At 39.7% G+C, this 26,136-nt stretch overlaps 1 protein-coding gene across 1 annotated transcript in view; it reads left to right on the plus strand.

The window, feature by feature from the left end:
* drosha (drosha ribonuclease III) overlaps positions 1-26,136 on the plus strand; it is a 111,399-nt gene that overhangs the window by 72,494 nt on the left and 12,769 nt on the right. Inside the window, exons 24-29 of the mRNA XM_079260056.1 lie at positions 767-811; positions 6,956-7,113; positions 15,593-15,698; positions 16,992-17,133; positions 20,559-20,641; positions 22,188-22,291. Coding sequence (XP_079116182.1) covers positions 767-811; positions 6,956-7,113; positions 15,593-15,698; positions 16,992-17,133; positions 20,559-20,641; positions 22,188-22,291 — 638 coding nt within the window. The remainder of the gene's footprint in view (positions 1-766; positions 812-6,955; positions 7,114-15,592; positions 15,699-16,991; positions 17,134-20,558; positions 20,642-22,187; positions 22,292-26,136) is intronic.

A 26,136-nucleotide genomic window follows, 5' to 3' on the forward strand; every position in this document is an offset into this window, starting at 1 on the left:
GTATATATATATGTGTGTGTATATGTGTATATATATATGTATGTGTATATATATATATATATATATATATATATGTATATATATGTATGTGTATATGTGTATATATATATGTGTGCATATATATATATATATATATATATATATATATATATATATATATATATATATATATATATACATATTATTTGTATTATATATTATTCATATGTTTATTTGGTTCAGCATTTTAGGCCTGTTTATATGACATTTGATTATTTCTCCATTATATCGGTGCATTTCTTTATTTTGCATTATTTGTATTGTGCATTTCAGTATTAATCACTATTTTTAAGGTGTATTTTCCTCCAAGGCTTGACCCTTTTTAGTGGCACGAGTCCATGTCTACAAGAATATTTATTTTCATAATTATTATGTCAAAGTTTTATATTACCAAAAATTTGCAAAGTAAGACATTAAAACAGAAAAAGTAAAAAAAAAAAAAAAAAAACATTATATATATATATAATTGTTTGTCTCCTAAAATTCCCTTGATGTAAATGTTATCTGAGGAACATTCAATCATTTACAGGTACAAACAAGATTGTTTTCATTTATTTATTTATTTTAGTGTTTATTATAAAATGTTATCCCATGTTCTGATATCTTACCTTGTTTTTGTGTTGGTATGGTCTTGTTAGTCATCTTCATCAGCTTTAATGACCTCATGCCAGTAGGAGATAAAGTAATTTCTTCTGTCTGACTCCTGTCTGTTTTTTTGTCTTCACAGGACCTGCGGGAGGTCTGGCTCAACTTCCCACCACACCCCCTGCAGGTTGGTTGAGATGCTTTTCATTATTCATGTTTATTTTGTCTGGTGCCTCTCATTAAAACTCCGCTCAAGCTCAAGACACACAATCACTCCCCATCTTTGAAGCTTCCCTGCATAAATGTTTTTTTTCCTCTCTCTCTGTGTATGGGTAACAGAGATGGCATGTTGTTATGTATCTGAGAATGACTTATTTCTCTGTAACAGGCTTGAGACCCCCAGTAGCCTTGCACCAGCCTATTTGTGTTGCTTTCATGATCTTGCTTCATTTTGGTCAAGATGCTAATCCCCGTTTTTCATTTACTCCACTTTCCTCTCCACTACTCCTTTTATTCCCCCTTCTCCATCATCTTGTTTGTTTTTCTGTTTGTTTGTTTTTTTTTTTTTTTCTTTAACTCTTTCCTCTCTATCCCTGCTCTCTTTGGGTTGCACGATCTCCTCAGAAACACTGAATGTTGTCAACAGTGTTTGTTTGAAATTAGGATCTGGAGGAAGAGATCAAAGATGCCATAACAGGATTACAGTCCCGAATCGCATGAGGCCTCCAGGGACCGTCAGGCATCCTTCTCTCTGATGTGTTTGTGAGGAGAAAGTATTTCTTTGTGCATATGCTCATGTTTGAGCACTTTATTCTTCCCATCTTAAATGTTGACTGTGTTGGTGTATAAACATTTGGGCTTTCTGTTTCTAAACATCTTTGCATCCTTCCTTGTTTTATTTCTCATCCCCCCAAACTCTGCTTAGCCAAAGAACGCTCAGGGCAAACTCACCGTTGCCAGAGTTCCAGGGGAGTTGCACAGCTCAGCCCCCAGCAGTGGGTACCACGGTCAGGGTGGAGCCCTGGGGTCAGCCCTGCAACCACTCTGTGGTGCGTGGGGTACCTCCACAGTGTGGTGTGTGAGCATTCATTAACTTCTTCAGAGTTGCTGCCTCATTACCACACACTGCTTGTGGCTGAGGTTTTCCTCTGGGTGGTCCGCTACCATGGGGGCTAACTCCTGTTAAATTGTGCCAAACTTACGATAGCTCGATGGCACTCTGACCTTTTGTCTTGTGATGATATAGTCCGTGCTGTTTTACATGAAAGAAAAACATCTTGCGCTTCATCATTTATTTATTTACTCCATAATTTGTGAACACCCACCCCCAAGAGTTTGAACATCATACCCAAAATAGTTGCTGAACTCTAACAAGGTGCAGCCTAATTCCCTTCCCCATCAAGATGAAGATGAAGAAATGGAGGTGAAAGAGGAGCTAACCCTAATGAGGTTTGAGCTGACGGCACTGGCAGCTTGCCATGGCGTGTGTAATTACGCGTACACAAATCTTTGGCATACACGCATACATTAGCCTTACCACCGACGAGCCCTACAGCGCCAAGCGGAGCGTCTCGTGGTTTACAGGCACCTCTTCATGTCTTTCGTGTTTGCTTGATTTTTTTTTACCAGCGCATCATGACCCCTAGCTCTCCAGGATAATTTACCAGAACGTCATTTACGTCGAGAGTAGATTACAAAATTTCCCCTTTCGTTCATCAGGGAGGCGCGCGAATGTCAAGCTTTTTGGGCCTCGGCTCTGATTCTGCTCTCTGTCTGGACTTAGCTGAAAGTGATGCTTTGAAGCCATTTCAAAGAATTTTTCATTTCTTTATTTATTTTTTATTTTTCATGGCTTCTGTATATATTTTTTTTTTTTCGTCCTCTCTTCACTTCGTTTGAAGCCTTGCTGCTGGCCATTCCCCCTGAAGGATAGCCTGCGCCTGTGAGTGCTGAACTCGTCAGATGTCATTAGTTGTGATTCATGACATTTAAGCGCCTTTCGTTAATTAACAGAGATAGAAAAGAAAAAAAATAAAAGAGAAACAGGAATGAAGTGTTTCTCTGAACATACTGAAAGATGGAGCCATGACATTACCGGCAGCGCTCCAATTAAAATGCTGTTTAAAAACACATCTCTGCTCTGTGCTCTGACTTGACATGGGAGACTTTGAAAGGGCTGTTTACTTGTCATTGCTCCATGAGAGCACAGACAAAGAAAATGCGGAGAAAATTAAGAAAGTGGCCGTCTTTCCCTGGAGATCGTTGAATGTGTTCTTCCTTCTCACTTTCAGGTAACTATAGAGTGTACATCAGTCTAACAAGGTCAATTGAATGTGCTTTAGTTCTCTTTGAACGTCCACATGAAATAACTGTGTTTTTATTTTCTGTTGGTCAAGCCAACAGATGCACCACACAGAGACCAATTAGATGATTCCAGCAGCCTAATTAATGCACCCAAAAGGATATCTCTTGATTCAACAAACACGCATCCACGTATTTTCTTCGCATATCATTTCTTCTTCTAATGAGCACAGTCATGAGCAAATATTGCGCTTAAAGAGAGTGGCATGCTTTTGCTAAACCAATGCACCTCTGAACTCACCAAGCCTTCGAGCTAACATTTAAAGCTCAATCCGTAGTGTTTTGGGGTTTTTTTTGCGTGCAGAAACCATTCTTTCAAATCTCATCAAAGTCACAGTGTTAGTACTCTCTGATATACCCTGTTTATAAACAAGTGCACAGATTTACAGTACAAGTGAGTCACCAAAGATATTAATTGCATGTAGGACTTGCCAGATTTAGAAAGCGGAAAAAGGGGAGTTGTTTGAGATTCCATCTGCTGCAGATCATCTGAGTTTGGTTTGAGGCGGAGTAAAAATACACATTGTAAACAGGCCCTTAAGCTGATAAAAGAGTAGAGGTTCACTTCATTTAAGCACATTATCTGACACACATAACAACCTCATTGAGCAGGATTCTTGTTTTAACTGGAGCTGCATGACCTGGTCAGAATATCATTGTATTGATCGTCATATTGATGGGGGTTATTTGGGGATTCTCTGTGGTTTGAGGAATTGCAGTGGGTGTGATGCATGTGTGCACAGAAACAACAAAATCTGACAATCTAACAAACTAACTCAGCTGGTGACACATCCACTGCAGTTACATTTACATTAAATGGAAAACAATATAGTTTCTTTGTCCTGGCTAAAAAAGGTAAGAACATCCAATAGAGAACTGCACATAGAAGTCAAAACAACCGAGGATTGCTGATGTTACTAAAGCTTATGTAAAAACTAACCCATCCATGATTAAAACTAGGAAGGACTGTGAAGAACCATAATTTTTAAGGGGGAGATGTGGTTGGAAATAATATTGAAAGATTGTACAGAGATGCATTGATGATTACGAAAACAGTTTCAGAACGACTCAAAACACAGTTTAATAGTGAGAGTGAGAACATAGCCATGAGCAAACATGTGCACAATGAGAGAAATGTCAATGTATAGGAACTAAATAGCTGTGTAGCCTTGAACAAAACATTTTCCATTGAAGTTAATCCATGAGGAGAGAGCTTCAAATATCTTGGAAATTAATTGTCTGGACTCTGGAGCAATGGCAAAAGGTTGTGCAGTGCAATACGTCCAGGTTTACCCAGTGACAGTGTTAGGGTGAGAAATGTGTAGATGAAGGGCTGCAATCAACATACCTTTTCTTTACTGTACAAGTCTGTTGGGGTGGAGTCAAGATCTGAAGTTACCTTAATCAGATGACTACCTGAATATCCATAAAGATTTTTTTTTTGTTTGATTTTCCTCGGTCATTTTCTGATTGCATTCTGAGTGCATTCATGATTCAAGGTGGCGAAACCAGGATTCACGGGTTCAAATTCTGAAAGAGTGGTTCAGGGAACACGAGAATTAATTTTACTCATAAGTTTGTCAACACATAGTCAGGGCCTTTAAATATATTAATAATCAAATTGCACCAAAAACATTATTATGGAGCTGACAGTGTCATAAAATGACTATCAGAGGAACCACTGTGAAGAAAAGGCCCAAATATTAGCATCTGGTGTAAGACTGTTAAGAATAGGACTGGAGGGCAAAGTATTGGTCCATTCGAGTAGGCTATAGAGGATCTATGGGTCAGTCACTCTTCAGGACCTTTAGCATGCTGGGCATCACATGATGGTGTAAGGAATAAAGTAGGCTGGCCTAAAAAGTGGTGGAGTCACCTGAGAGAAGGTGGTTGACTCCAGACTACATCTCTGAGGCTTAATTCAGTTTCATCTGAAGCTGCATTTTAAATTATGGAAGTGTTTTAGAAGACTTATCATCAATACAAGATCTTGTCATGTGTACTATATATGGCTTTCAACCTCAAAAATATGAGTGAAATTTCTTAAAATATACATCATTGTGACTTGTGACATTGTTTATACTACATAGAAAGAGGCTGTTTTATTTTCATTGCTAAATGTTGATGTATGCATCAACTACACAATGGAAATTGATCTTCAATCACCGAAGTTCTGTCAGTGCTAAAAGGCATTTTAAGATAGCTTGCTTTACAGTTTTTTAAAACTTGCCTTCACCAAGTTGGTTAAATTAAAAACTCTGTGTCATGTATAACTTATATGGTAAGTGGCTGAGGTTGGTGAGTTTGGTAATTCCATGAACACATAAAAATGATTGTGTGTACAGATGAGTAAATGTGTCATTACAAACTGCAGCATAAATCAGTCAGGGAAAAAAGTTGTACATTTTGAGCTTTTGATATTATAAGCACTGTATATTATCCTGCATTGCCGGCATTAAGATGGATTTGTTTTCAGTTAAGGTTGGACTCCACTGAGGTTGTCCATTGTCATCGATTCCATTCATAACTTTTATTGACAGAATTTCACTCAAGGTGTTGAGGGAATCTGGTTTGGTGGCCTCCGGATTGCGTCTGTTTTTTGCAGATGATGTGGTTCTGTTGGCATCATCTGGTCGTGATCTCCGGCTCTCGCTGGATGAAAATCAGCACCTCCAAATCTGAGACCATAGTCCTTTTCCGAAATAGGGTGGAATGTCCTCCCTGGGTTGGGAGTGAGGTCCTGCCCCATGTGGAGGAGTTCAAATATATTGAGGTCTTGTTCACGAGTGAAAGAAGGATTGAGCGTGAGACCAACAGGTGGATCAGTGCGGCATCTGCAGTAATGCAGACTCTGCTCTGATCTGTCATGGTGAAGAAGGAGATAAGCCAGAAGACAAATCTCTCGATTTACCAGTCGATCTATGTCTCTATGCTCACCTATGGCTATAAGTTGTGGGTAGTGACTGAAAGAACAAGATCACATATACAGACGGCTAAAATGAGGTTCCCTTGCAAGGTGGCCGGGCTCTCCCTTAGACATAGAGTGCGAAGCTCTGTCATCCAGGAGGGGCTCAGAGTGAGCCGTTGCTTATCCACATCAAGAGGAGCCAGTAGAGGTTGGGATGCCTCTGGACGCCTCCCTAGTGAGGGGTTCCAGGTAGACCCTGAGGAAGACGAAGGACCCGCTGGAGGAAATATGTCCCTTGGCTGGTTTTGGAATGCCTTGGAATACCCACTGAAGAGTTGGTAAATGTGGCTGGGTAGAGGGAAGTGTGGGCTTCCCTGCTTAAGCTGCTTCTTCCACAACCCGACCCTGGATATGCAGCAGATGGATGGATGGATGGACAGTGACTTAACTCAGGAAGAGAGGATCAAGATGGAATTTTGTTCCTGTGAGCAGTAATGCAAAACTAGCTTTGAGAATGGGCTGCCTGGTTGGATATGATTGCAACAAGGACTCAAATAACCACTTGTTCCAACCAATGAATTCAGAAAATGTCAGATTCAAATGGTAGGGTGAGATTTAGGTGGAAAGAACATGAAAACCTGGACCCATCTTGATTTGTTATAACATTTTGGGCTGCTTGTGGAGGTATTATGGTAAACTTATCATTTTTTGGCACACTTGTATCTCTTGTATCAGTGTTGGTTGGTCTAAACACCACAGCCTATCAGTAGTATTGCCAACCACCCTTTATGACTACCATGGATTCTGATGGCTATTTTCAGTGGGATTATACACAATCAAGTCATAAAGCTCAAAGTATCTCAAACATTCTTATTCTTTAATATGACTGAGTTCACTGTACTGCAGTGGCCTCCAAAGCCACCAGATCTCAAAACAATAGACCACGTATTGGATGAGTTCTTTTCACCTCGATGAAAAGAGGTCTTTGCTTGCTGAAATCTTATCAGTGCTCCTGATCTGTCCCTTGTCTTGTCAATAAACCTCCTTTGTTTTATTTCTCAGGTACAGGAGCCTCAGACAGACAGGCAGCTGATTGAGACATCTCCGGTCCTCCAGAAGCTGACCAGCTTTGAGGACTCTATTGGAGTTTTGTTCACACACGTACGTTTGCTGGCGAGAGCGTTCACCTTGAGGACCGTTGGCTTCAATCATCTCACCCTGTGAGTATAGTCACTGCCTGTTTGTTGCTAATAAAGTTACAGCCAATTAAAATGCAGAGCGAGCCACTAGTTGGCCAGATGTGATTTGCATGGATGCACAACACGTAGTCAGTCTTTTTCTGCTGTTCCCCTCAGAGGTGATGAAGCATGATGCATTGTAATGCATAATATAATCTGAGAAGCTGTGACTTTTCTATGTGACGCATTTTAAAATGTTGCATCTGTCATAAAAGCATCAGCCCCCTCTTTCCACTTCATCATTATGTTTACCCCCTGCAGCTTCTACATGCTCCTGCTTTCAGTAAGGCTGTCTGTATAACAGATGACTTCTTGAATGTCACATTCAAAGAGTCTGAGTGAAAAATGGCATCTTTCAGTGCTTTTTAGCCCTGTGCCTAATCTTGGGGTTTCACAGCTTTGAGAGAAGAGAATCAGAAGAGGTTCTAATGTAACCATATTGACAAGATTCATGTAACTGCAGAGCCATAACCTCACTGCCTCATGGGAAATGCAGTTTTGATTTCAATGGGATGTCCTTGGCTGAAGGTTTTAGATTTCTTTTTCATTCGTTGTAGCCAGGTCACTTCTTCCTGCTCCATGCTTCAGCTTACCCTTCGATTTCTTATGGTCTTGCTTAAATTATTCCCTTAGATGCAGATTTAATTAGGCCTGGTAATATTACGTATATATAATGTCCAGAGAGAGATATACATGTGGTTTCTGCTCTGTTTCCCTCTGTTATTTTCAACATTTCACATCAGGGCTGTTACATTTTTGCTCTGGCTTCGGATATGTTTTCTCCCCTGTTTGCTTCTGTTATGACATTTGCTCAATAGTCAGTAAAGTTGCAAACTTCTACAGGGATGGCTTAAAATTGATCAGGGAGAAAGCGGCTTTGTGTGTTGGTAACAAACATGCCAGTGTTGCGAAACTCCTCTCATTTGCTCAAAGAATACCGTTTAAAAGATTGCAATTTTCATAACCCCTGCTTCTGCTAATAAGATTGTTCACTCCAATTTGAGGTGTTTCTGATTCTGACTATAAGAGGGTTATGTTGCAATTGAAGCTTAACTCACTTCTGAGCTTTACAACTCAACACAATAGTGAGTTTGACAGCTAAAGCAAATTAGCCTTGGGAGTGCACGTTTGATATCTTATTGGCAGGCTGCACTCTGTAATTGCTTGCTTAGGTTTGCCACAAGGACACTTCTCTGCTTGGGAGTGTGTGTCTGTGGACATATGTGTGTGTTTTGCGTGCACACGTTCACACATGCAATGCGCTGCTGTGTGCGCTCTAATCCATCACTTAAATGTCAAACCTCTCCCCATTCGGGGTCAGTCAAGTTGATTAGAGGTCCAGAGGTTTGTCTCCTACTGAGCTCTACTTTGACGACTTTCTGACTCAAGGTTGAAACCAATATTTTCTAACCTAATGACTTAGCATTCAGTGTTGTAACTCACTGTTACGCAGAGTGGAAGTTTAAACTAATGCGTTTATATTTCACTGAATTTTTTTTTGGTGACTTTTCCTGCAGCTAGGAGGAAAGAATTGATATATTTTCTGGGTAATTTATGTCCATTGGCTCATTAGTAGCCAAAGGCAGGTTGACCTAAATAGAGCTGACTGACTTGAAAGCTGGAGCTGAGCATTGGGTGTCCATGAGGACCAAAGGTTACACCAAAGTAGGTCACATTGTCACGATGGAGTGAAGAACGAGGTCAGATAACGGAAAGGAAGGTCAGACAATAAGGAAGACTGCCGATGAGGAGATGGAATGGAGATTGGCCTTTGGCCCATCACTTTGAGAAGAAATGGAGGACAACCTGACCTAGTTGAAGAAGAGAATGTAAAGGTAGGAGAAGAGCTGATCATGGGGACAGCAGACAGTGGTAGGTGGAAGAGCCGTAGTTCCCAAGCACTCGCAACGAAGGCGCTAGATTTAGCAAGAATAGAAAGTTAATTTAAACCAGGAAATGGAAACTTGATAGGCATCAAATCAGCTTTAATGAGTTATTATTGTTTCATTTATTAAATGTATGGTTTTTTTTTAAAACTTTTTCTATTAACCATTTCTTTGGTGATTTAAGGCATTGCACACACAAACAAAGTAATCTCAGTAACTACAGATACTCTACCTAGTTTGTGCCTGATCCACAGCTTTAGATACTGGAAGCTAACTTTCAGGGGGAAAAACAGCTTCCAAAAGGAAATGTTTTCAGGAATTCAAACTTTAATTTTATACAAGGATCATTATTATTTGCCTTAGAGGGATTTAAAAGGTTTTTTTCTTCAATTTTTAGCAAGTATGTACCATGTACATATATCCACGTGGACATAAATCATTTACAATTGAAAATAGAAACAACCTTTTCTCAAACAAATCAAGAAAAAAAACAAGAAGAAACAATGGTGGCTGTTTTTGTCAAACCGTTGTTGTAAGCTTATAATGTTTAAAAACATTGTTGCTGATAGCTTTGCTGTTAGAGTGCCTTTGCCAACATTTGGCCTGTTGATTATGAAAGATGATGTAATGATGGAAGGCATACTAGGAGAAACTACAGAAAGTAGAGCCCAGCAACATACAGACTGCTTTAAACATTTAAAAAAAGATGAGAAAGATGTGTTTCCAATAAAGGCCTAAACTTTAAACTCAACCTTAGTTACATGTATATATGAAGTACATCTAAAAACATTCAAAGTAGCCCTGAAGTTGCTGGAAGAGCAATTAAGAACAAAAAAATCAAGTTACATCAGTTACATAAGCAACAAATGGATGTAGTAAGTGCATTAGTTTCCATGAGGATAAAGCTAGCAAATTATTTTTCTCTTCCTTCTACCTGAAATTGTAGTCACTGCATGTTTTCCAAAAACTGCAACATCCTTAACAGCACATTGTCAGAAGTAGTTGCAGGTCACATACCTGAACCTTCCACAATGGCATTTATAGGAAACAAGAACATTATTTCCAGAAGAACCAGGTGAAAACTGGTTTTTAAAAAATGGAGTGCTTTCGTCTTTGGGAGCAGACAACCTGTCGCTGCTTCCCTCAGAAGGGCTGTTAATGGTATTTTAGATCAAAGTCAAAGACCTCGGCTCCGCACTTTACTTCAATTTCCCCCCACCTTACAGGAGTATTGTGCTTCTGCTGTTGAAGTGAATAAGGGGTGACTGTGCTGCCTCACACAGCAATGGAGTCCTATTTGACCTCCTCTATCTCCACATTTTGTCTACATCTCTTCCTCTTATTCCTTTTTCTTTCTCACTGTCATTCCACTCTTTCCTTTTTGCCTCCACCCACCATTGGACATGAAATTAGCTCACATTGTACATTTCCTGGCAGGCACTTGCTCCTCTTAAACTGTTCATGTTGAAGATTTTGAATTAAATATTCGTGTTAAATGTACAGTAACTGTAGTTCAGAGGAAATGGTTTCCTTCTTTCTCCATCTTGCCCTGTTCCAATCTGAGCTCTTTAATCTCTTAAGCTGTGGCAGAAGATTTTTTTTTTTATTTATTTTTTTTTTTTTTAAAAAGTAAAAGTGGGCATCAGGCACGATCCTTCAGACTTAGTGAAGCACTGTTCTGGACCTAAGAAACACTGTTTTTACACAAGTCCAGTCTACAGGTGTGTAGCATTACTTTACTTTTCTTGGATGAAACATCCAAATGTGCTGATGGAGTCTGAGAGACCGTTTAACCTTTCCAAATTATGTAAGGATTCATTTTTTAGAGTTCCCAGGGTGTTGGTTTAAAAGAATAAATTAAACAAAAAAAAAACATTTATAAAAGTAAAAATCCCCCATGTGTGCTTTTTATGGCTGGTAACAAAAAAAAGAAGTGATTATTGACACAAGTGGTCTTCAGGGATTTAATCAGTTAATCAAAAGAGAAATTATTAAAAACACTTTATAATTAACATGGATAGTTTCGTATCCATGTTTACCTCGCAAAGGAGTTTTATTCTTTACGCAGGTCTTGCTCTCTCTTTTGATAAATATGAGTGCAGCGCCACCTTTGGTGGGAATGGGGATTATTATTGTAAATGTTGGCGCGTTTGACCAAAGTGCTGCATGAATGCATTCTTGATCTGAATTGACACACACCCCTACAACTGAGCCCAGTCCCCAATCAAAACGAGTCTAGCGGGCTATCCTGACATGAACGCACCCTAAGTTTCTTACTTTTCACTATTCTGGCAAACAGTTCTAAAACCTGCTCATTGTATAGTTTTTCATTACAGGTGTCACCAAACCAGTGTGATAACCCATTTCACACATGAACACCAGAAATTTTCAGATTGTCTGGAGAAGTTGGCCCAATCGTTTTCTGGTGTTGGTGTTCACACAATCTCATCAGTATAACTTTCTGCTGAAGATGCTCTCTGCAAGCTGTAAAAAAAGAGGGGGAGATGCGGGGATGACTGTTGCATAAGAGGCATACATGGAGCTATGGAAATTGCTTCTTTCTTTTGTTTTTTTTTTTGTTTTTTTTACTAACACTTAAATATCATGCTTCATGCATCTGTACATATCACGCAGATGGGTGAGTGGAAATCTACAAAGAAGGCAGCAGAAAGGACAAACTGTCACCTGCACAAACACACTGGCAAGTACAGAGGCTCTGGAATAATTGCTGACATGTTTGTACATTATGTTACCAACTGATGAGATTTTACAGGGCAAGTTTATTTGTGTAGCTCATTTTATACATAAAAGCAAATCAGTGTGCGTTACATAATAGAACATGAAGAAATTGAGACATAATCAAAAGTGTGTCCAAAAATAAAAAGAAAATTATGAAAAATAACTCAATTGAAATGATTTCATACCAAGAAACAGTGGAGATACGTTAAAAAAATTGATTGCAGATTTTATGAGAAACAAATGTTTTTAACCTGAATTTAAAAAGTGTCTACATTTGGTGAAAGTCTACTTGTTCGCAGCATAACAGTCAAACGCTGCTTTGCTATATTTAATCTAGACTCTGGTCTGGACTTTCTGACCAGAATTCTTTGATCCAAAACCCCTGCTAGGTTTGTTGTTTTAGACCATATTACAGATATTTTCTTAGCCTAAACTGTTCTGAGATTTGTAAACTAACATCAGGGTTTAAAATTTAGTGCTGTGCTGTGACTTACTCAAAGCTTTTATATAGATTTTAAAGCTGATATAATCTCTTAGACCAAGTTAAAACTCTGTCAGGGGTCTTGGAAAGAATCTTCACAGAATGTTGAAAGCTAAAGATGTTTTCTGACTTGCCACTGCTTCAGAACATTTCTCGAACATTTCAGGACTGCAGTTTATGTGTGTAGAGCAGTATAAGAACCCATTAGAGCGTATAACTAAAAATAAACTTGTTGGACATCCAGGCAAGCAGATGCTTCACTCATTTACTATCATAACCCTCCACACTGGCAGAGCCTGGCTGTGTGACAGAGCAATACAACATGTTACCTTTCAGAAAATCCTGGCACAGTTCAGTTTTCAAGCATCACAACTCTTGGGGGGGGAAAAAAACAAAACATTTTTTTCTCAGTAAGTCATACCTACTCTGTGCAAGTACATCCTGGCTTACATCCCATAGCAGCTCGTCTGTTTTCTTTCTTTTTTTCTTTTTTTAAAGGCTTTTTCTTTGCTTTCATGTCAGTGTGACATATCAAACAGAAATACCAGAGGTATACAACACACATTACCATCACCAAAAAACCAAAGGTAATGTACGTTTTATTGGACTTAAACTCGCTCTGTTTGCTCATGAGACTTTACTGACTAGTAATGTGACCACCGTGATACCACCATTCAAGGAAAGGTCCTTTAATATAGATGTCCGTTTCAAGCTAAATAGCCATTGAAATGACTGGAGATTATGTATCAATTCTATAAATGTGACTCTCATGTTTCATCTTCTAATTGTGAAGTGTCCTTGTTTTTGTTTATCCTTGTAGTAAAAAAGACTGCTTGCTTAACTGATGTCACCTCATGCCAGTAACCTATTGTATTGGGTGCTGGGGGGAAAAGTTGTTTATGGAGAGGATACTTGCATAAAGTCAATTTCTTGCAACTTATTGACCATGAATGAAGTAAAAACCCATTGGCCGTGCTTTCTTCTCACATCTGAAGTCAACGCAGCATGGTAACCGATACAATTCATGAGTTTAAGCTTTATTTTTAAAAAAACAAAACACAGTTTTAGTTCACTTTGTTTTAAACTCTTTTACAATAAGTGAAAATCAAAAACATACATTGAAATTATCCAGTTGTACTCTAATTTCTGTTTCCATGGTTACCTCATCAAGTTGTATGTTTTTTTTCTATGACTTATTTTATTCATTCCTTTATTTTTTTTATGTGTGTTTGATGAACGCAGGACTGAGAGCAGGGGTTTCTTTTTCTCAAAGTGTTTTCTTAATTACATTCCTGATCACAGATACTTTATTTGGTTTTGTTGTGGTTTCAACATTTTTTCCAACATTTTTTCCAACATTTTTTTTTTTTTTTTTTAATCTTTTGTCCATAATGAAACTATTTTTGCTTTTTGGGTTGTTTACTATTTTGGGAATTTCAGAAATACTCAATAGAAAAAAGAATAATTGAGACATTTATTAGAAGTCAAAGATACTGACAGTCGCAGACCTTTGTAAATATGCTGAGGCCAATCTGTTTCTGAATTTTAACCTCAGATCTTTTTTGGCTCAGATGTGCCGTGGCTTAGAAAAAGGCAGAAGTGGCAAAAATTGGACAATAAACTTTGACCCTTTTCTCTCTTTGATGTCGGCGGCGTCCTCATCTTCTCCCGCTGTATCCCCCTCACTCTGATCTTCACACACTGCCTCCTGCGAGGAGCTTGTAGCTAAAGATGGATATGTGTTCTGCTACTGCATATACCTTCCTGCTTGCATGGTACTCCTCCCCCCCCCCCCCCCCCCCCCCCTCCCCTCCAGCCAACATTTCCTGCCAGCCTGGCACAGCACCAGCCCACATCTGCAATGCTAATCTATAATTCTGTTTAATTAATGACCATTACAGCAGCAGCAGTTGCATGGCCCCCCTTCGTCCTGCCCTGTCTAACACCATGTGGGAAGTAACAGTGCGCTCAATGATTTTCACTAGTGTGGAGAAGCTGATGTACAATGCCTCACTGCTGCTTTTAGCTTTTTCGAGAAATAGACAAGAGTTTTTAAATATGGAGTCTGAATGTGTGCACATGTTTGCTGTTTTTTGTTGACAGGCTTTCCTGCAGGTGTTTTTATTGCTTCTTTTTTACCTCCTGTATTTGAAATACATTCAGATGCAGGCGTTGTCTTCATAAGAACTGCTTCTCTAGGCAGCCTTGGAGTTGTCACACCGGCTGTCAGTTCAGCTGTTCCCAGAGGCCGCCCATGAAATGCACATCAGCCGACTCCACCTTTCTGTTAAAAGACTAAAAGCCTGGTAGATCTGTCGAGACAGCATGATTCCTTGTTATGTCCAAAATGATGTGCATCTTAAGGGTCTCATATACTGCTCTATGCAAAAGTTTGCTTTTAAACAGGCAGACCTTGTGTTCTTTACCACTGGTCTCTAGCAATAGTTGTCCAATCTTTCTGATGATCCTTTCTTCTTGCACCCGTTTTTTTTTTTTTTTTGGGGGGGGGGCATTGCTTAGAATTCACTCATTTTCAGCATGTATATATATATATATATATATGTAATATATCTGTGTGTGTGTGTATACACATTTGAAAAGGCATCTATTCATTCTTTCTTACCAGCAGCCTGTCAAAATACACATAATTTGTTTCCATTTCTTTGTTCGTTCCAAAAAAATCATAAAATAGTGGTTTGCACCAACAGAGCTGCTTTCTGAAAAATTGCCACATTTTTGTATTGTATGCAGTATGTCCTTGAAATTACAGGAAACTTGAAATATGGAGGACAAAAGAAGTGTCAGAGCTAAAAAAAAAAAAAAAGAAAAAGAGTATCTGCAACTGATGATAAGTATCTAAAGGGGAGGTCCCTTAGAAACAGGGGGAATGAAATTCAACAAAGACACGACACAATACCTGAAAAATGCATCGAGAGCTTCAGTTGATTCATCTACCATGCACTGAAGCCTCATCAGAAATGGTCTCCATGGAAGGGTGGTTGTCAAGCAGCCATTCAGAGTAACACTATGTAACTTTCTGACCTTTAAGAATATGCGATTCTGACTTGCTTTGCACTTTTTTTCCGTGTAATTTGTCACATTACATCAGAATTTGGCTTTAACCATGTCACATGATGGCAAGTGGATATCTAAGCACAGTGGCTGTTATGAATGTGCACCGTAGTTGATTTAATAATGCAAGAAGATATTTTAAGGGGAAGGAAAGCAAAGAAAGATAGACAAAAAAAATCGTGCTGCTCTTTTCTGCTTCTTTTATTTTTTTTGTTTGTTTGTTTTCTTCTTTATCCATTTATGTAATCATGTCCTTTCTCTCCTCATCCCTTTTTACTTGCAGGGGTCATAACCAGAGAATGGAGTTTCTGGGAGACTCCATCATGCAGCTGGTGGCCACCGAATATCTCTTCATCCACTTTCCTGACCACCATGAAGGACACTTGACAGTAAGATCAATTTGTGAAAATGTACACACACACACACACACACACACACACACACACACACACACACACACACACACACACATAAGTACAGGCATGCACACAAACACAGTCTTTTCTCTTTTGTCATCCATTGTTTGTGCTAAAGTTGCCTGTAACCACTGGTTGCTGCATTTACTTGGAAGAACTTGCAGGTTTTTCTTTGTGCGTGTGTGTGTGTGTGTGTGTAGCTTGGAATGATATTTATCACCTTTTTTTTTTCCTACTCCCATCAGTCTGTGAAGTGCCAGCCAGGTTCTCACCCCCCCTTCCTCCTCCCCCTTCTACTGTTTCCACAGAATAACTCTTTCACTCTTCGCCCCATTCTGCGCCTGTATGTTTGCTGTACTCTGTGTGATGGGTATTGTCATGAGACAAAATTGTTCAGTGGTTTTCAATAAGAAAAAAAGAAAAAATATATCATTTTCTGGCATTTTTTTTCCCGTGCTTAAGCTGTCAAGTGTCTAAAAAATAAAGTTGTGTGAACTACATAGTGTCTAACAGGTACAAAGCAAGCAAGTGAGCAGGCTTCAAATGCACCGAGTCCAGTTTATTATGTCGTCAAACAACGTTACAAATTTGTCTCTTCACTAATGTTGGTGGCTCTCCTCCACAAACTTACCGTTCAAGACAGTTGGGATAAAAGTGAATTAAAACGAAGAATGCTTCTCCGCAGCTGGACAATATTTGTGGATGCTTCTCATACGAAGGAGGCAGTGACGTGGTTTGTATAAAAGCTTCCAGTGTGCTTTCATTGAGACTGAAAGCTCCAGCAGTCCCAAGAGTCAATGTGGGGCAAATCTGAAATGGGTTTCAAATTGGGGAAAAAGTGCCCATTCAACTAGTGTCGGTGTGTTTTTTTGTGTGGCTCTGCTTGCGGTTGCGTGTACATTGTAAAAGAGGGCATATCGCAGCAAGACAGATTCAAACAGTCATGTTGGATTCCATTTGCGCTTTTCTGCATTTTGCGTCTATATTTAACATGTTTCCTTTTAGAGACTTTAATGTAGCTCAACCAGTCTAACATGTTGTCATCTGCTCAGCTCTGAGTCACGATGTAATATTTAACAGAGTGTTGTGAAATCTCCCTGAAACATCTTCTCTGCATAAATGTTTCCGGCTTTGATGAATTATTCCATGTTCCACTCCATTTTGATGTTTTTATTTCTATCTGTACCGTTGCATGTTTGCACCTCAGAGCTTCCCAGGGACATGACTACATGTTTTTTTTTTTCTTGTCTGTCTGTTCATCCGTAGCTTCTCCGCAGTTCATTGGTAAACAACCGCACCCAGGCCAAAGTGGCAGAAGAGTTGGGCATGCAGGAGTTCGCCATCACCAACGACAAAACCAAACGCCCCGTCGCTCTACGGACCAAGACTCTGGCTGACCTGTTGGAGTGTACGTTTACTGTTTGTTGGCATGGATCTAAGACATAGACTGTATACGAAAGATGGACGGACACTTCGGGGGTTAAAAGTGAGGCCTATGCTGAAGTGTATAAAACTGCAGTTCCCCCTTCATCCACTAGGGGCTGGCTGCAAAACAGAGCAAATCCCCATAGACTCCCGTGTTAAAAAGGCCAACTTCACAGCAGAAATAAACATGTTTACAGCCTGGTTCAAAAATCCATTTTTGGTTTAATAGGTCAGGTTTACCTTCATGGCAACTGTGGGGGGAGTGAATTTTTTTCTAACTCACCCGTTTAAAAGAAATTTAATCCCAAAGTTCAGCATATTTAAGGGCGTGTCCTTTAGATTGACAGATGCACGATCTCCCGCTTCAAGTCAGAAAAACGTAGAACAACTGTGGTTTTTACCCGGTTAACAACATGACTTAGCTTTAGCCCGCTTACCTCCGTTAGCTGGTTAGGTCCTGTTATCTTCAGCTTAGCTCGGTTAGTTAAAGAAATCATTATGAAATAGTTTTTTCCTCAGAAATTATGCCCATATTTGTAATTTCCGCGTGAGACGACGCACATGCCCCTGCCAAGATGGCGATGGTAGGAACCACCCACCGAGCTTCAATTCAGCTCTTCAGAAACCTATGGGTGACGTCACGGAGGCTACGTCCATGCTCTAAGAGCATGAAATGGATAAGATGGTTATTACACAGCGCCGCAGACCATTGCTTAACATTTCCCTCATTTGTCTTCAGAGAGTGTGGCGTTAAAGACGACAGCGTGGAATGCTGTTTCTTTGTTCTGTTTGTGTGGGATGTAAAATAGTCACATCTTTCCTGAAGATGCTCCTTATGTGCTTAGCATGACAGTCATTCATATCTTACTCCTACTCCAGCAAGAGTCTTCACTTTCTCTCTCATTTGATACGCTAAATGAGTGTCTGGTGTTCCTGAGGTTTAAAAAGCTTTAGTTTATTCATTTCATTTTTATAAAAGCTCAATGAAAAAGAAATGGAAGTAGACACAGAAGTCACATTTGGCTGCCGAAGATCAAATAATCAGTTTATGGTGTCGTTTTTTTTTTTTTTTTTTTCTTCTTCTTTCTGTATTATACTTTTAGGATATTATAAATTACAGCGGGCAGTTGGTCGAGAACATACGTCTCTGTATCAGTGCAACAGCTCCACAGAAGGGAAGCAAAAATCCCTCTGAAATGGGCTCTGACATCTTGAGCTTGCAAAGTATGTGCTGCAGTGCCCAACTGGTCACTACGATCCATCTTGGGGTTGCAGTCAATGACCTGGAAAGTAACTAAAACATCAAAAAAATCTGAGCGGCACAAACAGCCACTGCATCCTCTTGAAACATAGTTTCACTCAGGTCAACACAAGTAGAAGAATTAGATTATTGACTAAGAGAGGCTGTCATTGGGCTGTCTTGGATGACACAAGTTTTCGGTGTCGTACAGAGGTCCCAAGTGACAACCCGGGGTGGCGATCCCCATTTTCCAAAAGTGGGACTGGAGAGTGCTGTAATTACGGGGGGATCACACTTTTCAGCCTTCGGGAAAAGTTTACTCCAGGGTGTCAAAAAGGAGACTCTAGAAGATTATCAAACCTCAGACTGAGGAGAAGCAGTGTGTGTTTCATACAGTTCATGCAACAATAGACCAGATCGTCCCCCATCGCACAGGGAGTCATGGGAGTTTGAGCATCCAGTCTGCATGGATGCTTCGAAGTGTATCCCTAGGGAGATTCTGTGTGCTCGGTTGCTGTTGCAGACGATTAAATCCATCTATACTTAAAGTATCTTTAGTTTTTTGCTCAAAGTCGAACTTGTTCACATACTGAACTCCACCCAGTCTGCCCAGTTCCGTTACTGTTGTTCACTGACAGGATATAAGGGCATAGTCAGGAAGAGGATGAGGTCTGGTTTGCAAACCTCAGGCTTTCATCCCTGCTCTTTGCAGATAATGTAGTTGTACTGGTCTTCTCTCGCATGCACAGGGGCATCGCACCGCTGACTGTGAACTGCTGGGATGAAAGTCAGCTCCTCCAAATCTGAGGCCATGGTTCCTAACAGGAAAAGAGGGAGATGCTCCCTCAAGCGGAGGAGTTTACATATCTCGCAAATTATATGCATGAGTTATAAGATGGAGGTAGAGTTGGTGAAACACAATGAGGCCTCGTCAGCAGTGATAATGGTGCTGCATTGTTTGTTGTTTGAGCTTTTAGATTACCCCTCCAACCCTTACCTATGGAGGAAGATTTTGTTACTGACGAAAATAATTCGATTGAGGTTGAAAGGGGCTGAAATGATATCGACAGCCCCACTTTCCACCTTTAATATCCTGTACATTGGTCTATAGTTCTAATCTTATGATGGATGTCCGTCCTGAGACGATAAAATACTTCTTTTACTTGTGCCCCTGTCATTGATTTGGTTTATTTTAAGCAATGAAAAGAAGAGTGTCCAAATTAAAATTGACATTGACCCCACCACTTGAACAGAATGCAATGGATGCAAAAGAGTTGGGGGGACATTGGCTTTACTTCTTAGGATCAAGCCCATGTGTGCTATAGACTCTGTGCTGTCCTCATCAGCACACAGAAAGCAAACAAGGACTGCGGCACAGACTGAGAAACAAATAAACGATTCCAGAAATGTAGAATAAGATGGGGGGGGGGACCAAATAAAGGGAAAAAACAGAAATTTGCTCCAGCTTCAGGTCTCAATAGACGGACCTTGATGCATGAATCACAAAACAGCGTGGCGCTTCATATCATTTGCCTTTCAAATGATCCCTCAAAGTTTAGGCCAGAGCAGAGTTGATGACACAGGAGGAGGACGAGGGGCAGCGTTGGAAATGAGCGCAGCTCTTCCGTATATGAACAGTTGTGCCCTGCAGCTAAGGCAGGCCCTCACTGCCCTCCTGAAATATTACCTATTATTCCTCTCTTATGTCCCGCTGTCTTAGTCACAGCGATGAGTGAGTGCGGTGGCAGCTAATGGAGGAGGAAAACAAAGAGATGAAGATGACACCCGGCACCCTCTGCTTAGATTTCAAGCCTTTTGCAGCGTGGTTAGACCACGGTTTTCTCTCAGTGCAGCTTGACATACAGTTTTACATTATAGATAATATAAATGTTCCTGTGAACCTAATGCGACCCTCACTAGAACAATTTCCTGTTTGATAGAAAAACGCCTGCGATCGCAAAGGCTGCCTCTTCCAGCTCTTTACCTTGATATCACATCCACAGCTTTGGAAGGCCAGAGCTGAGCTCTACCTTCTCGTTTGCGTTGCAGTTGAAGCAGTTTTACCTGGGTTTTTTTTTTTATTTTTTTTTTATATGTTATATTGCTATATATCTATATATATATATTTTTTTTTTGTTGTTGTAAGTACTTTCTCTTTGTTATTGCAGCTTTCATCGCAGCACTCTACATTGATAAAGACTTGGAGTTTGTGCACACCTTCATGAACGTCTGCTTTTTCCCTCGGCTGAAGGTGAGCACCTATTCATAGCTATTCACCACTCGCACCTGATCAATGAGCTGCCGAGCAGGGCACCTAAGGAGTGAGAGAGAGAGAGAGAGCCAAGGAGACGATAAGGAGGGAGCTAATGGCCGGGGCCCTAATCGATGTAAAGCCTGAAGTGGTGCTTGGCTCGTGAATGTCTCTCACAATAGCAGACTGGGCCTGCTATTTTAGTCATCTTAAATGGAAATCACAACGGTGCATTGCGGTGTTAATGTTACTTGTCAGAGTTTTGCTATTGATCTAAGAAGTGCTTGGACTGCTGATGGCGTCTCGGGTGTTGCAGGAGCAAAGCGAGTCAAGTAGGCTTTGGTCAGAACTCCTGTGGCCAGATGTTAGCATGGAAGGACGGGCTTTTAATCCTCAAGTGCCTAAGTCCAAAATTAGAGAGAAGAGATCTGCTGTTTTCTTGCTAATATAGCTGCTAGAAAGCAATCAAACACACACGTGTACACACACGGTCATGTACAAGTACCCACACAGCGTGGACTTCTCCTTGTGAAGCTGCTGCAGTGGTCTGATATGCCATGCTAATTGCTGTCTTGGTGCGCCTCTCCAGGGAGAATCCCCAGCTCTGGAGGAGCTGAGCTTTGCGTCATGGTCCCTGCAAGAGAGCACCTCATTTCCACTTCCAAGAGAAAAGTTGTGAAACAGACAGCACGTCTCCTTACATAGCCTTCTGGAGACCCAGCACTGCACACTGTGCTGCTTCATCCAATTTAGATGGAAATAGAGAGCCAAAAACCGGGGACATAAACAGTCCTTTCCTTATGTTTTCAGCTTTTCGCGGCGCCGTGTGATGATGCACGTCGAGGGGCTTGCATGAGTGTGAATGCATCTGTGCTCTTGGAATGGCTTGTACTACAGTAGAGGTGGGCTGTGCTCTTTTACAAAACATCAAAATTTCTCTGCTTCAGGCTGTAGGAGTGTGGATGCCCCCCAGAGACAAGAAAAGTGGGATGAAGAAAAAGGGGAAGCAAAGCATGGAAGCAAGAACAGCAGAGATGGAGGGTTGGGAGGCAGTAAAGCGAGAGTAAGGGAGCGCGAGCGGCAGAAGCACTCTTTGTAGAAAATTAATAGGAGCAGACAGTTCTGGATTCAAAGTCTGCCTTTTTATGACAAGGCTGCTTCCCTGTTAATGGAAGGGCTTTTAGAAGTCCCTCTTGGATAAGAGAAATGTATCAGGGCAGCACACCTGGGAGACTCCCAGACACTCTTTATTTCTGGCCGGGGATTGGCTTTTGTCTTAAGTAGCCTGTGATTTGTACTCGCCATGAAGACACAGATGGAAAAGCTAGTCTGAGAGAGAGCAAATAAGTGTGTCCAAAAGGAGAAGCGTAAAAGCGTGGAGATGGCAAGAATGAAATAAAAGCACGAGCGACCAAAGCAAGGAGAGGGGCAATAACTGCGGCAGATTTTATTTTTTCTCTTTCTGATTCTTTCAAAGAAATTGGTAATAATAAAAAAAAAGAGCTGAGGTTGATAACGTGTGTGTTGCTTGGTTTATGTGTTGCAGGAGTTCATTTTGAACCAGGACTGGAATGACCCCAAATCTCAGCTGCAGCAGTGTTGTTTGACACTGAGAACAGAGGGCAAGGAGCCTGATATCCCGCTGTACAAGTAAGACCCCAGAGAAGACGGATTTTTAGCTGTTTGAAGCCATTACGGCCAAAGGAAGCATTTATAGAAACATGCCTTTAACAACTCTGTCAAACATGAAAAGGATTTCTTAAAAAAAACCAAAAAAAAAAACCCAAAAAAAAACCCTGCTAGAAACACAGATTTTTGGTCAGACATAAGGAATTGGAAAACTTTCATCAATTGAAAACATTTCAGGAAGCTAAAACAGCTTATATGATAATCAGGCATTTTAGAGAAACTTAAGCAAGCTGTAAAAATTCCAATGTTGAACCTTGTTGCATCCTCACACAGCCTCTTCCATATGCAAGAACGCAACAGAAATCATAGAGCAACTGCAACATTGAAACATTTCATCTGTATCAGGGGTCCTTGAGGGCTGCAATTCTGCAGGCTTTCCATGGTTCCCTGCTCCAACACACATGATAAAAAGAATCAGTCATAGTGCAGAACTTCTTCAGCTGGTTGATCCATTCAATAGAAGCCGGGTGTGTTGGAAGAGGGATGCATTGAAAACCTGCAGGACAGCCCGATTTATATGGCGTCTCCATTTTAACCCTTTATAACCTTTACTTAACCAGATAGGTCAACTGAGAGCCAGTTCTCGTTTGCAATGACAACCTGGGCCAGAAGCAACAATAAACATATTAAACCCACAGAAGACAAAAGTAAAATAACAAAATGTTAAAAACAACTTATACAGTCTGGGAAAAAATAGTTCCAAACAACAAAGAGCGGCTAATAACAGGAACAGCTGCCACAATGTTTTGCAATAAGTTTGTTGGAGAGGAAAATGGTATGAATGAGTTGTAAATGGTTCCAGTCTTTAGAAGCCAAAGGCTGTTCAGGCCACAGTTAGTGATACTTTTTTGTTTATGAATTATATTTTACCTTATATTTATTTGATTTATTTTTATGTATTCTATAAATTACTTATAAAATAATTCCATAATTATATGTTGTAAATATTCTATAAAAAATATAGCTATGTCATTTTCATTTCCTGTTTATCACTGAGGCAAACAGGGATAATTTACAGCGTATGTGTTTATGTTCAGTTCAATATATTTATTTATCCTTCAGTGGGGGTTAGTGTTTTTAAAGACTGACTAATATGCACTGAAGTTGTTCTTTTACAAATATACAATCTTCATTCAAGGATATGCAAGAAAAATGCTTGTGAATAAGGTGTTCAATGTAGTGACTACTATGCATGAAAGGGGTTAATAATATATTTTTTTTTTTAACAAAACGTGCATTTCTTTAAAGTCAAATCTGTATTTTTCAAGTATATTAGTTGGCACATTTTCACAGAGATCATGTCATAAAGCAATATCTAATTATGTTTGAAAATGAAACAGTTTATGTTTAAAGTTTGTGAAAAATACCACTGTTGACTTTGCTATGAAATTATTCATTTTTATGCCGCAGATGAAACTACCAATGCAATTTGCTGCTATGATAGCACATGGAATCCATATCAGCTTAATAGTATGTATCTAAATAATATCACATCTAAATAATCTTTAAAAATACGAAATTGGTAGTAAATACATAGAAGGCCACTTGTTGAATCACCTCCTATCAGCATAGAACATAGAAGCATAGAACAGCATATTCACTACATGCAGCTGTATTTAAGTTATTTTTACACAATGTGCTTTTTTTTGGGCTCTGCACTTTTTTTTTTTATAAATTGTTCCTGTTAAGGTATGCAGAGTATAATTAAAGTGTATTAATGTCACATTATTACCTTGTACGTAATCAATACCCCAAAGATATTTTTACATGAAATAATAAGTGTACAGGTCTGTAGATTGGGGCCTGCATTCCACTTATAGGAAGCTCTCCTGCCTTTGTGTATGAGATTCACACCACATATTGAGGCATATCTTTATATATTGAGAGTCATATCACACTTTGCAATATTTAGCAGTGATATTGCATATTTCATGTTTTTTTATAATGTTATACAGCACTATCCCCAATGAGTTAGAAGCTTAAGATGCTGAATTTAAAAAAGGGAGGAAAAAAAGCTCCACCTACCATTTTATTTATTTTTAATTAATTAATCAATTTTTTTCCAGTGTGCTGTAACTTCTAGTTTTTGTGTTTTGAATTATTGGGAGTCATTTAGTTACATAAAATACTTTTAAAGTTTGATCAAAACACAAACACAAAACCCACAGCTTCTAAATGTAATGAAAACAGGAAGTGAAAGTCAGTCATGCAGATATTGCAGGTTTTCTTCAGTTTTTATCCATCCCAGGGATCCACAGCTTCAGATCTTTTTGGGTCAGTGTCCTGCAGGTTTTAGATGTTTCTGTGCTTTAACACACCTGATTCAAATTACACAATTCACCAACAATGTTCGCCAAAATGAATTTATCTGAACCATTAATTCGATGTCCAGAGTTGGTGATTCCTGATCTAAAACAGGATTCAGTTTGAGTTGCTTGTGTTAATTCCTCATAATCCCTGTTTGAACTGTTTAGGACTTACGTTGTATCTTCCAGTTGCCTTAAAGATTTACCACAAGTTACCGAGCACCTTAAGAAGTCTGATCATGTCAGGATTCAAAGATCATTTAAAGTAAAAAAAAAAACAACAAAAATAGGCACTGGTGAGTCTGGCGACCAACCATATGAACAAAGATTATGGTAGCAAAAATAAATGAATGTTCTAGTCTTTTGTTTTTTATCTAAATCTGTTTGGTGACATTTCAAGCAAAAATAATAACAATACAGAAAGAAAAAAAGGTATTTGCTGGACTAAATCTTCTATTTACTAAAAGATGCTGCACTGTCGGTGCTTCCACTGCTAATTCCACTTTTTTATGATTAAATATCATTCCATTCAGTTTAGTTCAGACAAATAGAGGACAAAAATATATAAACCAGTAATGAGAGGTAAAACATTTAGAAAATGTATGCAGTAAAAGAGAAAATGCATTTGTAAGAAATCATTATCACACATTTGGATGGAGCATCAACAGGAAGTGCTCCCCGTCGTCCTCTTTCTTCTGATCCTGTTTTGCAAAAATCTGATCATTGTTTTGCAGCTCAGCCTAAATCCATCTGTTGTCACAATTGCATTCAGCTCTTTACTGTGAAATTCATCATGTCAGGCGGTTTTGGCATCATATGGTCCACTTTACACGTTGAGAGAAATGAACTAGTAGGCTACTAGCCTGATGTTTCAGAGGCCTCTGTTGCTGTTGGATGCTGAACATTATGGATAGCTGTGTAAAAGTCTTTGTTGTGATAAATAAACATGCCCAAAGAGACCTCCTATTTGACAAAAAGTCAAAGAGCAAGTGTCATTTTATAGGAAGCTTCTGAGAGCTGCCATGATTTGGTGTGTTCGTCTCCATGGAAACTGACAAACGGCATTTTCTCAGGGGGAAAAAAAAAAAAAAATGGAGGTCAGCCAGAGGCGCAAGGGCGTTTGGAGACAGAGTATTTCTGCTCACAATAAACTCTCCAATCTCCCTCCGCCTGCTTTTCTCTTTCTCCTTGTATTTATTTGTACATTTTTTTGGCTGTCCTCTGTTTATTATTCCTTCTGCCCAACCGTCGGTGATTTTTGACATTTCCCTTTGCAAAAAAAAAACGTGGACAAGAAACAAATGGAGTTCCTGGGTGAGCTGAATTTAAACAATTCACGCAGCACATACATACGGAGGAGCTGATACAAGCGCACATAAAGCTAACTACTGATGAATGTGAGGCTTTTGCTGCACCCTCGAGTGCAGTTGCTTTGTGCTTGTTCAACGAATACTCAGTAGCAGCCAATAATCATGAAACTCTTCCTTGACCTCTAAATGG

The sequence above is a fragment of the Telmatherina bonti genome, assembly GCF_933228915.1.
Source record: "Telmatherina bonti genome assembly, chromosome: 20".
Lineage (NCBI taxonomy): Eukaryota > Metazoa > Chordata > Actinopteri > Atheriniformes > Telmatherinidae > Telmatherina > Telmatherina bonti.